This window comes from Pollicipes pollicipes, unplaced genomic scaffold, assembly GCF_011947565.3.
Source record: "Pollicipes pollicipes isolate AB1234 unplaced genomic scaffold, Ppol_2.1 Scaffold_3447;HRSCAF=4054_pilon_pilon_pilon, whole genome shotgun sequence".
Classification (NCBI taxonomy): domain Eukaryota; kingdom Metazoa; phylum Arthropoda; class Thecostraca; order Pollicipedomorpha; family Pollicipedidae; genus Pollicipes; species Pollicipes pollicipes.
The window spans coordinates 1,056,749-1,072,845 of NW_023596297.1; the positions used below are offsets into that span (position 1 = coordinate 1,056,749).

A 16,097-nucleotide genomic window follows, 5' to 3' on the forward strand; every position below is an offset into this window, starting at 1 on the left:
TTTAGGGCACAACTGCTTGGTTATTCGTCGTCCATAACCAGTGTCTTAATGACGCGGAGTTAATTAAATAGTGCAAATCTACTGGTACGGACAATCTTCGAGCGACGGGTTCAACTTACACCCGCTGAGCCGTAAATTGGACATTACGCCCATGTGTGTACGCCCAAAAAAAAAATGTGTGATAAAACAGCATCCGTTGATGCCCGTTGCTTTCGTTCGAAGATCTCGATGAACCCACATATTTCGACGACCTTCAGAATGTTTTCTACCTACGTGGAAAAGTGGTGCGTAGCTTTTGTTCAGGATCACGTAGAAACATAAGGCATACAGTCCACGCTATGACAAAGTTCTGCAGCGTAGGAGCGTTAGCGTTCGTTGGTATCAGTAACAATGCTATCAGATGACCATTACGAGAACTACAGGGCCCTGAAGTTCAAACAGCATAGCGATTTTGAAGGCACTTCGCGTGAGCTGTGGCGCCATCCGTCAAGTAGCGAATGCCAATTTAAACCCACCTGAGTGAAACTGGGCAGGGCTATCGAGTATCGCTGTATGTTTCCCGATCCCGTGATTAGAGATGCAACGATGGCGCTTTTAGCCACTAGACGGTCCTGGTTGGCAAAGTAACTCACGAAAGGTCGGGATGTTTCACTTGGCGGATGGCTCCAGTTCTTTGCGCAAGACTAAACGGGAACTTTGGATCGTCCGTTGGATGTGCACTTGGGCGCAGGGACCACCACCCACATCAAATAACGCCGTCATAAAGCATCAGACAGTCGACCGAAATTTGTGTATGGAATTATCTCTCCTCTCTTGACATGAAATAACTTGATCGTGCTTACCTGGTTGCCCTTACGGAGCTTCCCGGAGCTGAAGTTTGATTATTCACATGTTCCAACTTTTTAGACGATTTGACGTGTTCACAGTGCTTGATGTTTTACTCATCCGCTGGCCAAAGTTCTACACTTGCCCTCAACGGTAAACGTCGGTTTGAAAAGAGAGCCGGAGAAGCTGTTAAATTAACGGAAATCTGCACAGTCCAGCCGCGAAAGGAAGTCAAAGAGGCCATTCGACTACACGAACGGCCGCCTAAAACGCTCGTCACACACAAACATCTATTCCTCGGGGTCGTGAGCAGAATAGCTGCCGCCTGGCGTCATTTGCTCTTCCCACCACTGATCCCGAACTCTACCTTGTGCAACCACACAGCCAGAGGCCTCGCCGCAGCCCAGTCCAACTGATGACGTCGCAAAACGCGCCCCGCTGCGCAGTCCAATAGCTTGAGGCATGTCAAACACCTCCTGCCTGGTCCCAGGGCTGTCCTCGTGTCTCGACATGCGGGCAGCCGCCACGAGCCCAGCCTCGAGAGCGGCACGGAGCATCTGCACCGAGCGTAACACGTCGTGTAACAGGTCGTGCAACACGCTCCTGTAATCCCTCACCTCCTCGCTGGCCGATGAGCAGCTCCAGCACTGTTGTCACCACGCGCGGGCTCGACGGCCGTCGGAAGGCGGCAGACTGCCATGGCCTAGAGCCCCACGTTCCGAACGCGTCTGTGTCTCGGTGCACCGGCCCGCGGCGGGTCAGCACCCCGTGCGAGGCCGCGCATCGCGGTATGGGATGGTATTTTGGCTTCATGGGCGCGTCGACCGCAGCGGTCATTTTAAGTCCCCTACTTGGTCAGGTGGTCTTCATTTCATCGACGCGTGCGTACAGCACGCTTAGCGAATGCAGAACACGCGTCAGCCAGTTGGTAACGGTCCAGCAGCGTTCGCTGGATGCCTTCCGGGCTTCGGGGTGTGCAAGACGGCGGCGCATCTCCAGATTCCCACAAAAGCTGAGCGTGCTAAGGACGGCGGAGCTGTGTTCGCGTGGCGGTTGGACCGCTGCTTGGTCGCAGAAGTGACTGGCGGCTGACGTGAATGGTGAACAACTGTGAACGTGCCCTCTGGAGACTCTCTGAGTGCGCGTGGGGCGTCGATAAGCACTAAATCCGCCGAGCAGCAGAGGCCAACGGGCTGCTGGCAGGCAGACACCACGCAAAGCTTGAGATTGTTCATTTTCATGTGGACATACAAGATCAGCAGACCGCAATACCGGCCTCAGTACTGACCTTACTGCATCATTTGGGGTAAGACAGGTGGCACGGGCGAACACGGACTAGCGAACAGCGATCTAGCGTAGGTTCCACCGCTACGGACGGAGTAAAATTGGGTTAAAACCTAAATACACCAGGCCGTATGACTATTCATCACGTACAACATGGGCTCTCCAACTGCATGGTAGGAACATTCAACCACTACAAAGCTTGTTATGGACTAAGAATCACCATTACAGATTTCGGTAGTTTCCACGACCCCGACGGTGCGCAAGCACCACCTATCACCACGGCTACCAATAGGCTCACTAGCATTTGTGCTACGCGTGTTGCGTTTTGATACAACTTGAAAGTGACGTGGCTTTGATGATACGACCCTTCTGTACAAGCGCTTCCCGGCACGAACGCCGCCGGAGAAGCGCGCGGTAACCGACAGCGCATGCCCGCCAGCGACCGGCCGGCACGGGACGCCGACCCAAGCGAGACCTCGCCCCTACACGCTGAGGTCAGCCCCACAGAAGGCAGCGGGCCACAGTCGCCGTGCAGCGACTTCACGCGTAAAATACTGGAATATTGGGAGATAGGTAACGATGAGCCGCTGAGCGCGTGTGGGTTACAGGCGGTCACGCCAAGGTGCAATCACAGGGTCAGCCTGGCGGAAACACCACCGGGACAAGCGGGCGAAATTTGGCAAACAATGCGGCCGAGGAGGCTCACGATCAAGTCAGAGAGATACAAAACAGGCAGCCTTGGGGCTCGGAACACTATCGGAAATAGCAACGCCCAGACAAGACAGTCAGCCGATTCCCACCTTCGCAAACTGAGCCGGGGGCGGGGAGCGGGTCCGTCCCGTCCGCCATCCCGCCGTCCTCACCACCGCGGCCCCGCCCGCGACGCGACCGGACCCCGCTCTCGACCGACCCGGTCTCCGCCCGCGGCCACCGCCCACCACTCAGCCGCACCGCGTGGGATGTTACAGCCAGGGGCCTCACAGACGCTGCGGGCTGCTGTTGGGGCGCCCGGTGTGGCCAGGAGCTGCTACAGACCCGGCAGCAAAGCCACTAGGAGTTGCCGAGAGCCGCCGGGAGACGGTGAGAGCTGCCAGGAGACGGCGAGAGCCGGTGGGAGGGTGCGGAGCGGACCGGGCGCGGCCGGCGCGCGCCGGCGACGGCCGCACCCGCCGCCGGCGGAGGTAGACTGGGCGGGGCGGCGCGCGGACGCAACAGAAAGACGTGGCGGCGCGGGCGCGGCGGACGCACGCGCGTTTGTACGTCACTCGTCGTCCGAGTCGGACGGGAACATGATGTCCATGAGCGAGCCGGCCTGGATGATCATCAGGTTGAGCCGGATCGCCTCGTCGGCGTCCTCCTCGTCCAGCGCCCGCATCTCGTCGCTCAGGAAGTCGCTGAGCATGACGTCCTGCCCGATCAGAGCGGACGGGTCGGCACGCGGGCAGTCAGCTGCTCAAACACTTGATGGCGTATCATGCGGCAGATCGGTAGGAAAACAAGAGCCCGGTGCGACATCGCACCAAGGGCGAAGTAGGCACAGCCGCATGGAACGAGGCGTGTCGGGCAAACGCGAGCCGCATGCATATTTTACACGCGACTATCTCTACACTGCACAGTGCAAACCGCACCGAACCGCAGACCTACAACGTTTATTTTATAATACGCACAACAGGTTTCATTGAACAGACGCTCCCTTAACAGGATGACCAATGGGGGGGGGGGGGGGCTCAATGCTGGCGAGCGCGCCGACAGGCCGGGTCAGGCAGGACAGGGCAGGGCAGGGCAGGACAGGGCAGGGCAGGGCAGGGCAGGGCAGGGCAGGGCAGGGCAGGGCAGGGTAGGGCAGGGCTGGGGTCGAGCCGGGACGTACAGGAAAGGCACGTACCGACATGAGTTCGGTCTCGATCAGATGGTTCTGGCGGCGGCGGCGGCGCGGCGGCCCCAGCTCCGCCTGCCGGCCGTCCGGGTACGTGTGCCGGTAGAAACACTTGTTGCCGAACGGACACTCCCCGCGGCCCTCGTTGAAGTGCTTGCAAGGCTTGTTGCTGTTGTGATACAGGGGCGGCGTCAAATACCATCCACAATTTACATATATATATATATATATATATATATATATATATATATATAAATTTAACGCAGCGTCGTGCTTATGACCAAATTGCAACTATATTTATGCCGCATACGTCACAATTTTCGTTACCAGTTTAGTAGGCGCATCTGTCCCGTCATCTCCGGCATAACCATCACTTCGTAAATATGATCGCAGAGGCCAACACTGCAGGACCCACAGCAGCAGTTGATTTGTCTGGCCACTATGTACACCATATATTGACAAAGAAGCGACCTGCAGAGCTCGCGACAAGCCTGACAGCCTGAGCCTGGACGCGATACAAATGATCCAACACACAGCGGACAGAACGGGCTGTAAACACGCGCAACAGCACGTCACGCACCTGCAGGATTTGATGTAGTCGTTGATGAGCTTGGTCTTCTCCTCCGAGTCGTCCACCCAGTAGCGACTGGGGCAGATGAAGTCGCTGTGCACCCGGCACTCCGGACAGCCCCTGCAAGCGCGCCACGCCCGTGGGATGGGTTGCTCGGCAGGCCGGTTTGCGACGACGCCTGCCTGTGCAGGCTCGTTGGCCAACGTTTCCACCGCGAATGGTGACAGTGAGTTCTCATCAAAGGGTTAGGTCGCACTGGCGTTCTAGTTCGTGCGGTACACAGGTAAATTATTCAAGGACCGCCGCACTGATCGCATTGAGAGCACCACTCGGTGTCTCTCCCTTCTTTCACCGACCGGTGTGAGACGTTAAACAGTGTGCCACCAACAATAACGTTTCTCTCCCTTCTTTCACCAACCAGTGCGAGACGTACAGCAGTGCGCCGCCCACAATGACGTAATGATGGGCTGTGACTTTTTTTACCTCCCATGCGTGAGAGCGGAATGCTAGGATAAGACTCGTTCAGGTTGTTTACCTCAGCAGGTCAAAATAAATCGAGCTGCACATTCACAATTTTCAGGAGCTGTTGCCTCATCCACTTGATACCAGACGTTGGGTGATAAAAAAGCATCTCAATACAGCAAACCACCTTAAGTAGGCAACAAATCATTTCATGGCGTTGGCCGGCGAACTATCCGGATTTGATTGCTGTTGGAATAATGCGGCTAGTCGGACGTCGAATAGCACATTAGTCTGTGCCAGATTCAGCGAAAATTCACATGAAATTGGTACACCGTCTCTGTCCTTGAAAGCCCCACCAAGAGCGACCACAAAGCGTCACAGACAACATATTCTCATTGCGGGCGGTGGGACATCACCGATTTTTTTGCATCAAGCCCGATCATGTCAAATCATCACTTTGCATCCATACATGCGCGATGGCAATCACACTTGCAATATCACTATCTTCTCGCAATCCGATTGCATTGCGCCACGGGTAAACTGATGAGCATTTCAGGAGCCGCGTTACGTGGCACAACCGGCGCCGCCAGCCGGGCTGGGTGGCCCGCAGAAAGCTCCCTACCAAATTTTACGCGAACATCTTGCAAATCCGGGCGTCGACAGGGAAGCAGGTACAACGCCTACACAATCCGATGGCACTCGGATGGCGAAGTGAAAGTTGGCGGTACGTTGTGCCCTCCCCCCCCCCCCCCCCCCGCCCTCCCTCTCAGCTCCCAACCCATGCCCACCAAAGCAAGTCCAGCTCCTTCACATTGGTGGTCATCCACCAATCCAGTGCATTCGTGGATTAACACCAATGTGCGCGTGAAACGGGCCCACCACATTACCGGCCGACGGCATCTCAGTTTGGTGTTTAAAACCTGAACTGGCGGGAGAACTCTCCCACTTTGGAGTCGAAAAGACTGGAGAAATCCCTTCGGGTAACTCTGGAGAGGAAGTGAACAAGCGTCTCTCACCTGGTTACTTTGGCCTCGAACTGGCTGGAGGAGCGCCACTGCCGGATGCAAGCTACGCAGAAGCAGTGGCTGCAGCTGGGTAGGATTCCGAATCGCCGGGCGCTCAGCTCCTTCTGCAACGTTGCAACATTGCACCCTGGCGTTGGCGTTGGCAACGGCAATGACCAATGGCAGCGACAATGGCGTGCAATGCGTGTAAGTAATCTAATGCAATAACGTTTGCCGACAGATCATACACCGCTTGACAAATGCATCATTAACGTCGCATCCGATATCACAATCACGAATGCACCCCGTGGCCGAATCTGAACCTTCTCCCCGCTCACGTCTTGCTCGGATGGTGGCTCCAGAAGACAAGTTCCCCTTCATGGAGCTGCGAATGCCGACCCTCAGCGGCGCCACCCACGGCTCCACCTCACCCCGCCGGCCAAACCCCCGCGCCAGAGGCCGCGCCTCACCTTCTCGACCACCACCTCCATGCAGATGCCGCACATCTTGTCAATGGACTTGGCCATGCGGAACGAGTGCTCCATGTCCTTCTCGTGCGTGCTGAGGCACTCGGCGCGGTGGCGGCGCCGCTGAGCGGCGTCGTTCGGGTGCAGCACGGCGCACTGGCAGTACTCGCACACGTCGCCGTGTAGCAGCACGCAGTGCACGCCGTACCTGGGGCGGAGCGGCGCCGGACGCTTGTCAGGGCCGGCGCGCTCGCCGCATTGTCGCTAACCGGCCAATGCGCGCGGCCTGGCGCGCGGCGGCAGTCGTGGCGCTACGTGCAAGGGCGCGCGGCGACGTGCCCTCGGGGTCTCCCTTTCGAGATGGGGTTTGGGGGCGTCAGGGAGAGTTTGGAGGAGCCGACGGTGGATTCGGCATCGACGCGTGGGTTGGGGGGGGGGGGGGAGGGACGAACGAGCACAACGCTCAGAGATCGCTTGCCACAGACGGTCGGATCCAAGTCGCCGCGTGTGGTACATGACTGATGACCAATGAATACGAGGTGGATAACGCTAGGACAACAAAGGTGGTCGGAAGTCACCAGCTGCCATCCACGGATCACCTATGACCGGTTCGAGATAACCAGCGACCTAACAGACACCGTCCGGCGCCACACGTCCGCAGTGACCGGCCGGCGTCGGCAGCGTCTGAACCCCAAACCCATCCGTGGCCGATCGGCCGTCGGCATCGAGCACCCACCACACACACATACACACGCATGCACGTGACCCCACCTGCACTCGCCGACGGCGGCATACGGACAGAGCGGCACCAGCTCCGCGTCGTCAGGGTCGCGGCCGGAGCCGGAGGGCTGCACCACAGCCGCGTACGAACGCGTATCCGGACCTGCGGCCATCCCCGCAGCTGGCTTTCATGGCGCATACGAGTGACATGTACAACATACGTTGTATGTGGTATGTACAGTGGCCTTGAACACAATGACATATAGATGTAGTGATATATCCCGCAGTGCCGCACATGTGTCAGCATCGAGGTATTACTGGTGTACACCGGCATGCATGGCGCACACCCCAGTAACATCAACCTCTCTGGCTGTCCGCCGGCGTGGGGGGTTCGCCGTCAGCACAAGGCTGAGCTCACGGCGCGCGGCCTACCTGACGCCGGAGGTACTCGGCCTGAGCTGGGCACGAACTCGGGCGCGTCCGCCCAGTTCACCGGCACTCGCGCGCCGGTCGACATGTCCCGCAGGCAGATGTCCTTCATCGGCCGCCTGGGTCAGACGGACGGCCGCCGGCCGAGGCGGTGAGTTCGGGTCGGCGGCGACAGAGCGGCACCGCGGCTCCCATACAAACGTTACTCATATGAGTCAAAAGCATGCGATTTGATGCGCGAAACGGATAAACAGAGCGGCGACGTAATAACTAAGCAATTGCAATGGTACGCATAACACCACAACACAAAGACCGAGCCAGCTGGATCTTTACGACACGTCCGTTACGGTCCGTCGCAGTCCGCCGTCGCCGCCGTCGCCACCGCCGCCCTCACCTGCCGCCGTTGCCGCCAGTCTTGCTCGGCTGACCGGCGGCTGTCGGCGCCGCGTCGGCCGCCGACTGTCGGCCGGCCGCCTCGGCCTGCGTCTCGTGCAGGTACTGGCACTTGCTGCCGTACGCGCACGTGCCGCACTTGTAGAAGCGGCACGGCAGCGTGGGTCGCGCCAGGTTCGAGTCGTGCGAGTACGTGCAGCCCGTGCCGTTGCGACACGTGCCGTACATGAAGTATCTGCGCGCCAGGCGCTGGCGTGAGCAGGGTGGGAGGTTGCTGGTTTCGGCCACGTGACCAATGCCCGCCATGGAAGGCAGATCTGTTCAACTCACCACAGTGAACATGTGGGATCAGATACCACTGAGATCTTACTGATAAATATTCCAGGGTCACCAGCAGTGCATAATAAACAATTCAACCTGACCACATTCTACACACCAAAAAGCTCCTAATCAATGCAAATGGCCCATCTGAGATGAACAGCTTTCCACAACACTATTCAAGCATGGAAGGAACCAAGCCCCTCTCAGCTAGCTGATCAGCTTGTATGGCATCACACATGCTTGGTCATGCTTGCAACGCATGACTGGTCAGCTGGTGCTGACAGCTGACGAGAATGTTCCAATGTATTGAAGTCTCATCCATACCAGGTTCATCAAGGAGTGTATTAACAAAGTACAGCTGACAAAACCTTTGACATAAATTCTGGAAAACCTGATTTAGCCATAGTCTATTGATAAATAAGTTGGCAGCAGGTGGACTAGACTGAACAATGATGGCAATGAAAGGGCTTGGCGGAAATGACCACTTAGAACAAAAAATTGTTAGCGCACAATATGTCACTGGCAAAACTGCATTCTAAGGCAGACATGTTTGATTTAATTACATAGATAAATGGACAAATGTAGACTCAACAGTGGGACCATTTGTGGTCACCAGGCTGAACTCAGAAAATCTGAGTGAGTTAATGATGCAAATGGAACATAAATTGAAAACAGCTGTGGCTAAGTAGCATTTTTTTTCCTTAGTTCTCCCAAGCTCATGGCTGAATGGAATGTTCTGAGTGTTATTAGTGCAAGGCTTTCATTACATAAATGTATCAGAGGCACACAAACATATCTAGTGTGTATAAAAAAGCAGCCCCAATTTTTCTATGCTCAGGCACATATCATAGAGTACACATACTCTATAAGCATAACGCAGGCTATGTTCTGGGCAAGGACTGGATTACATACTTGAATAGGATGCAAACACACCAGATGATAATTGTTATGCATGGTTAGGAGTCTCCAAGTAAAAATGACACACATGGCTGATATTTGGTTGTAATTATCAAGTTACATGTGCTTTTTGGCAATGTTTGGTGCAATTTTGGCATTTCAATCCAGAGTTTTCACCGATATGTGATACAAAAAGATACTAGCACGGGGACTCTAAAAAAACTCTAAAAAGATACTAGCACATTGATATAAGACCACTCAGTGGTCTTAACATCAATATTTCAGTGCCTGTTTTATTTATGGTTGGTCTTCTGTAATTGCCACATTGCAGGATCATGGGGGTTAAGTGTTCTGAGGATCCTATGAATGATCATTAATGGAAACTTAATACAAACACCTTGGAACTTGATTGACAGAAAGTATCTATTAATGGAAACTTAATACAAACACCTTGGAACTTGATTGACAGAAAGTATCTATCTATATGAATTAAAACCTAATGTTCTAAGAGCTTGTAAGTGGAACCACAGAAACAGCGCAACCTACAGAACTGGTGCAGCCCAAAATTGTGATTCCCCTTTGTCTTTGATTGTGCCAGAAAACTAAAAGTGAAATGGACAAAATTGGCTGACAGCATGCATCTCAGTATAGGAAATTGCTTAGCTAAATAGCTTAAGCTGCTATGCAACATATGCAAAATTGAGATGCACACAAACAATAAAGCAGATTATTACCCAGAGCAAACTCATGTGAGATGTAAAATAGCCCAAATCATCCAGAGCCAGAAAATACAGCACCTACCTGCAAAGGACATTATTTGTCCAGCCCTCAGCCATCACTTTTTGATTCACAGAGCCACCCAATTTCACTTCTCTGTTCACAGCAGATTTACATCTGAAACATTAAAATGATGCTGTCACATTGCATGCCACACTGACTTGGAGCTGCCCCTACACACTTCATACTGACTGTCTAGAACCAAACCTTCATAATATATCACAAGGCTTGCAAATGCTTACCTGAATTAAAGTAAGCAATAATTCACTAAAATATGGAAGTGGATAGTATGGCAGCTGAACAAAATAAATTCACACCATTATAGAGGTAATTAAGGATGGTCAAAAGGCTTCTCATCAGTTAAAGGGGGCTGCAGCATCTCACATCTTTGAGTAACAAGTGGTCCCAAATCAGGGAGAAACCTGTTTTTGATACCTTCTGTGGATATGTTTTGCTATATTTCCCCCCTCTGCCACCTATGCCCTCTCCCCAAGCTTGTTTCACTTATTCTGTGTTGAAACTGCATTATTTAATCATGGTCAAAATATGAAAAATTATGTTTGTGCTCAGACTTCAACATGGAGACTATAAGTTTGGGAATTAGGAAGTTCCAGCTGTGAATGACATATGCATGCCAAGCATAGTGGCATATACACTGAATGTACACAGGTTGTTATTATGAAAAAATGACTAGACCAGCCTGCAATAAATCCAATCATTGAGCATGCTGCTTATATGAGGCATGTGCACTGAATATCAAGGATGTGTGCACCACAGTCAGGCCAGGCCAACATACCCAGTCTTAAATGTTTACTTGAAAATTTGTTTTGGGTATTCTTACTTGAAATTTCACTAGCTTCATCACAGTGGCTTGAACCAATACCTATTCATGCACTCGGATCAGTAGTGGCTGTGCCAAAATATGGGCTATCAGCCTATATGTGTGTGCAATGAGGTTGTCAGTTGTCACTACCATGCCAGACATGTTGAGTATGCCTGCATTTTTTGCAGTGTAATAACCAGAGGAGGCTAGACACCTCAGTGCTTGGCAGCTGACAGGTTTTCCATTTGCAATGGTTCATAAAGAGGGATGAAGGAACAAATTGGAGAGGACACATGCATAACGAGAGGATGGCAATCTGTTGACTCAGCCTTTTCCTGTTAACCATCAAAATATCCCGAGATACCTGACGGCGACAAAAGACACTCTGCCCATGACAAACCTGAGAACACTGAGCAAAGACCACTGCTTACAATATCTCAGTCCCAATTTTCACGCATAGTCCGTCCACCCTATTCTTCTTTACCAACGTCTTTTGGTTCTCAATCTGGGTATGTCTGCTAATGCGGCGCACGTACGGCAATATGTACGCCCCGCTGACAGCCATTCGTTCCACTGTTTTGTTCCCACCAACTGTTCCCACTGAACAAAGTCCAGCTTAGACTAAGCTTGTGAAATGCTTCACAAATGTTTAATGTTTTCACGCTTTAAAGGTATTATAAATTTGTATGGGATATAAATAAAATAAAAAGCACTTTTATGCAAATAAAAAGATTAAAAGCATAGCAGAGCATATTTCAGACTAGCAGACAGCTGGAAGAGCAATAGCCCTCGCGACAATAAGTGCTGCAACGACGAATTTTGGCAGGCAGTCTGCCAGTGTGATTCTTTTCGGCAAGTGCGATTTTGGGCCAACTCGTTGGATTGTATTATAGGGTCTAACGCAGATTACTTCACACTGACTTTCGGGCTGGCATCACGGGTGGGCCTCATAGTGCAGGCCGACTCAGTTCGAATTTGTTTTATATAAGCGACCCGTGCTGTCCCAGAAGCCTAATGTAAACGGATGCCGCGCTATGCTGAAGAAAATCCTGCTTCGTTTTACTCTCAAAATATGATGCCTGTTGGTATAGCGTGTGTGCATTGTAATATGCATATGCAGCATGCATGTGTGCATGTCAGTTCTGTGCTGAAATGGTATATTTTGTTTGGAAATATGTTAGGGAGGTAGTAGGGAAAATGGCTAAACCTCCCCCCAAATGCACTAAAATAGGCATATAGTTAGCAGATGTATAAAATAGTAGGAAGTAGGTATGTCCATATTTAATTCACTTCCATCTCAGAATTGGGGAGGTTCTTACTTAAATAGGTAGCTGCACCTTAGTGCTTGTTTTAGTTAATGAAGGGTAGTAATGCCAAGCCTAACTGAAATCAGGTGTTAGGCCAATGTTTCTGGCTTTAAAGGTGATGCATTATAGTGCCAAGGCTAAGAGGCCTATTCACTTTGAGTGCTCATAATCAGCATGGTATATTGATCGAAGTAAAATCTTGAAGATGCAGACCATGACTTAAGCAAATTAAGATTAATAGTATATATATATATATATATATATATATATATCCCTCTCTCTCGAAGTTTTTATGATGTGTAGTTCAGCACCCAATGGTAATCAGAGCAGACTTTTTTCATTAGGCTCAAAATTTGTGGTCTCATGTACCTTAGCTCAACACTGAAAAATTTCAAAGACTAAGGTGGTACAACTTTAAGATATGATAGGTCCAAGCTCAAGATTGATAATAACAGACCCTTTTAATTAGCTGAAAATTAGCATGCTCTGACCATGAGCTGAGCAGCTGAGGAATTCCAAAGTTGTGTTGGGCACACAAAACTTTCTTGATATTACATCTCAGAGCTCAAGGTTTATAAGTACAAACCCTCTTGATTGAGTGGAAAATTATACAGAGATGTTGACCCAGGCATTAGGAATTACCAAAAGATAAGGTGGACATACAATAGTCTGTTGGCCATGTTAGACCAAACTTTGAGGTCATTTATTGGGGACCCTTTCTACTGTGGTAGGAATATGTAGTCTCACAGAGCTTAATGAAAACATTTCAAAACCTGAATATTTAAGGATACACAAAACTTGCTGGTATCTTTTTCTTGCAAAGAGCTCTGAGCTCACTTGGCATGAAAAGCTTCTAATGTGCACCTCAGCTTTTTGGGGTGTTCAGATGTTAAGGTCAGCATGCTTCAGTCCACCAAAGTTTAGCTCTTTCAAAAGCCTGCTTTTTCACCTAAAACCTTTAACTATAATATCTTAAAACATTTGTATGTCCACCTCAACTTTCAGGATCTTTAAATGCTTAGGTTGTTGTCTGAGTCTACAAGCTGTAAGCTCAGTAGGGTCCACCGTGATAATTTGTGCACTTTGACCTATAACATTTTGGGAAGTTTCGTATTTCCAACATAGCTTTTTAGGTTCCCAAATGATTATGTCATAGTCTATCAGTCTACAAATCTTGGACCCAATCAAAATGATCCGCTTCAAAATTTCTTGTCAAGGTGACACATCTGCTTGAAGACCAAAGGCTTAGCAAATTTTCTGGTAAGACCAACAGCTTAGAAAATACTGCACAAGTAGCTTATCTGAACATTGGACCCACACTTTACAGTGTCATGTCTGGGATGGATAAGTCTATATGATTTGCTTCTGGCCACCCCGGCCATTTTGTGTGACTGATTGCACCCTGTATTTCCACGGCTTATTTCCTCAGTGATGCACTGCCAATCATTTTGTAAGCCCTCCCATGGGCTGTAAGCCTGCCTGTTACCATTGTATGTTCATTATTTGTGATCCTCTGTTGTAACCCTCCCCCTTCTGCTCCAGCCACCATGCTGAAGAACATTCCATCTAACCTGTCCCCGGACCTGCTGCACGTGCTGGCCAGCATGGGGCACGGCGACGAGCTGGTGCTGGCCGACGCCAACTTCCCGACCAGTTCCACGTGCCGGGCGGGGCCGCGAGAGGTGCGTGCCGATGGGCAGACGATCCCGCAGCTGCTGGAGAGCCTGCTGCAGCTGCTGCCGCTCGACTCGTACGTGCCGCAGCCGGTGGCGCTTATGGACATGGTGCCCGAGGACAAGGCGGCTGGACTCCAGGTACGCTGCTTTCTTACTAGCGACCCGAGGTCGGGGGGCAGGGACAGTGTTGTTAGTTGACGAAATTGAATATTCTCAGTGGCCTATCAGAAGCCCATCAGTTGGCTGGTGTCAAATTGGACGGGAACGTTTCGGATAGGGGTCCGCTCAGTGGAACGACGCTTCGAGCGACTGTCTACCGAGCGGCGTGCTTTCTGAGCCGTCCACTTGCTGGATGGTGGTGAGTGGTCTTAGGCACCCGTTTGTTGCGCAGATGTCTTTCGCACTCGTATTTTTGTCGGGACGTTGTTTTTTGCCGAAAAAATAGGTACCAAAGTGGTCGAGCGCCGCGCTCAGTGTAGGGCGGTTTTGCAGACCACCGTCTGCTGAGCGGACCGGTGTTTCAGTGGCGCGGCTGTGAAGTAGAGCGGTATTTCAGACGTTCGCTGCAGAGGGCAGTAGTTGTTTTAGATTACTATCAGTTGGGACAAGCGTGGCGTTACAATGTGTGTATGTGGTTTTTTTAGTGTTTTCGGACGTTCACATGTTGAAGGAACGGCTTTACAGACGTTCGGCTGTTTGTGGATGAATGTTACAGACGTCCGACGAATTGTGGGGCGGCGTTGCACGTGTCCGACTATTTGTATACAGTGTTTCGGACATCCGACTCTTTATGGGGAGGTGTTGCAGGTGTCCGATTAATTGTGGAGCGGCGTTACAGATGTCTGACTAATTGTGAAGCGGCGTTACGGATATCTGACTAATTGTGAAGCGGCGTTACATAAGTCCGGCTATCTGCAGAGAGGTGTTTCAGACGTCCGACGAATTGTGGAGGGGCGTTACAGGTCTCCGATTAGTTGTGGTGCAGTAGTTCAGACATCGGCCTATTTATGGAGAGGTGCTAAAACGTCCGACTAATTGTGATGCAGCTTTTGAGACGTCTGATTGTTCGGAGAGATTTTATAGGCGTCAGACTGTTTTTGATGCGGCGTTTCAAACATCTGACTGTTTTTGAAGAGATGTTACAGACGTCCAGCTGCTTGCGATGTGGCGTTTCAGATGCCCGACTATCTGTGGAGAGATGTTTCAGACGTCCATCTGCTGAGCGTGCCTGCGTTTCAGCCGTCGTGTGCTGACGGCGACGGTGTTTCAGGCGCCCGTCTGGGAGGAGTACCGTCGCCTCCTGGCGCTTTCGGAGGGCGCGCCCGTTGGCGTGGAGCTGGTGGAGCGGTTCGCCTTCTACGAGCGCGCTAAGAGGTCGTTCGCCGTTGTGCACACTGGCGAGCGCTCCCTGTACGGAAACATCATCCTGAAGAAGGGGGTGATCAAGCAGGCGTGATGCAGCGGAGCAGGCGTATGCCCACCGCGCTAGCGGTCGCGAGGCGGTAGATATTGGGAATTATGCGATATGGGCTGCTCGATGTGACTGATGTACAATTTGAAACCGATGCGTATAAGAAGCATAATGTATGATGTCACTGTGAGTGATATGTTATCTGGTGTGCGCCTTGTATGGATAAGGTGTGACCTGCTTTCGACTTGACGTTAATGTCAATGAGCGGACCAAACCACTGTCATATGGAAGCAATGTGGACCGAGACTTCTAGTACCATTTTACAAGTATCATTGAAAGGTGAACTGTATTGATGGGTTTTACAATTTGTTTTTGACATTCTATTGATACATGGCTGTGGTTACACGCGTAATGATGATATTAATTTCAATGGTTTGCTGTCGCGTGATAAAGTCAAATGATGCTCGACTACATTATATTAGCAAGGGGTATCCGTGTGGGCATGTGAATACAAAAGGATGGTCACATGGTAACGATCGTTCTTGATTGACGTGCCATATATACCATGGAAACATATATTACAGCTGGTGGCTTCCGTTGTCTGTTAGCCGGGAAAGATGTCATGCTAGGCTTACGTCAGGCGCACTCATGCCGATGGAGAAAACGCGATGCTGGCGTGGAGATGAGCCCCCCCCCCCCCCGCACCGTGAAGCATGACCTTTTCGTCGTGGTGGTGGTAAACGGGAGTCCTTCAGTGATTCTGCGAGCTGTTGGGGGTGCTTGAAGGGGCCTCTTCCAGCAAGAGAGGAGGAGCCAGGCTAAACGCGCTTCCCACCGGTCTTGGTCGGTGAGGG

General features: G+C 51.4%; 2 protein-coding genes across 6 annotated transcripts; one reads left to right on the forward strand and one right to left on the reverse strand.

Annotated features, from left to right (window-relative positions):
- Positions 1-3,292: 3,292 nt before the first annotated feature.
- LOC119091797 (putative E3 ubiquitin-protein ligase makorin-1) lies at positions 3,293-11,359 on the reverse strand. Of its 2 annotated transcripts, none has more exons than XM_037214668.1 (10): positions 11,281-11,359; positions 10,051-10,143; positions 8,033-8,266; positions 7,642-7,757; positions 7,261-7,372; positions 6,493-6,697; positions 6,035-6,147; positions 4,566-4,676; positions 3,995-4,154; positions 3,293-3,517 (listed from the first exon to the last, which is right to left on the reverse strand). In XM_037214668.1, the coding sequence occupies exons 2-10, from the start codon at positions 10,083-10,085 to the stop codon at positions 3,371-3,373; spliced, it is 1,233 nt and encodes a 410-aa protein (XP_037070563.1). In that variant the 5' UTR covers positions 10,086-10,143; positions 11,281-11,359; the 3' UTR covers positions 3,293-3,370. The 2 variants fall into 2 exon arrangements, with proteins under 2 accessions (XP_037070563.1, XP_037070564.1); XM_037214669.1 differs by lacking the exon at positions 11,281-11,359 and adding an exon at positions 10,269-10,361.
- Positions 11,360-11,554: 195 nt separating this feature from the next.
- Positions 11,555-15,838, forward strand: LOC119092626 (fucose mutarotase). 4 transcript variants are annotated; one of them, XM_037215589.1, is made up of 3 exons: positions 11,555-11,701; positions 13,699-13,970; positions 15,103-15,838. In XM_037215589.1, exons 2-3 carry the CDS (start codon positions 13,704-13,706, stop codon positions 15,286-15,288), a joined length of 453 nt encoding a protein of 150 aa, XP_037071484.1. In that variant the 5' UTR covers positions 11,555-11,701; positions 13,699-13,703; the 3' UTR covers positions 15,289-15,838. The 4 variants fall into 4 exon arrangements, with proteins under 4 accessions (XP_037071484.1, XP_037071482.1, XP_037071485.1 ...); XM_037215587.1 differs by having other exon boundaries at positions 11,557-11,789; XM_037215590.1 differs by lacking the exon at positions 11,555-11,701 and adding an exon at positions 11,800-11,930.
- Positions 15,839-16,097: the final 259 nt, after the last annotated feature.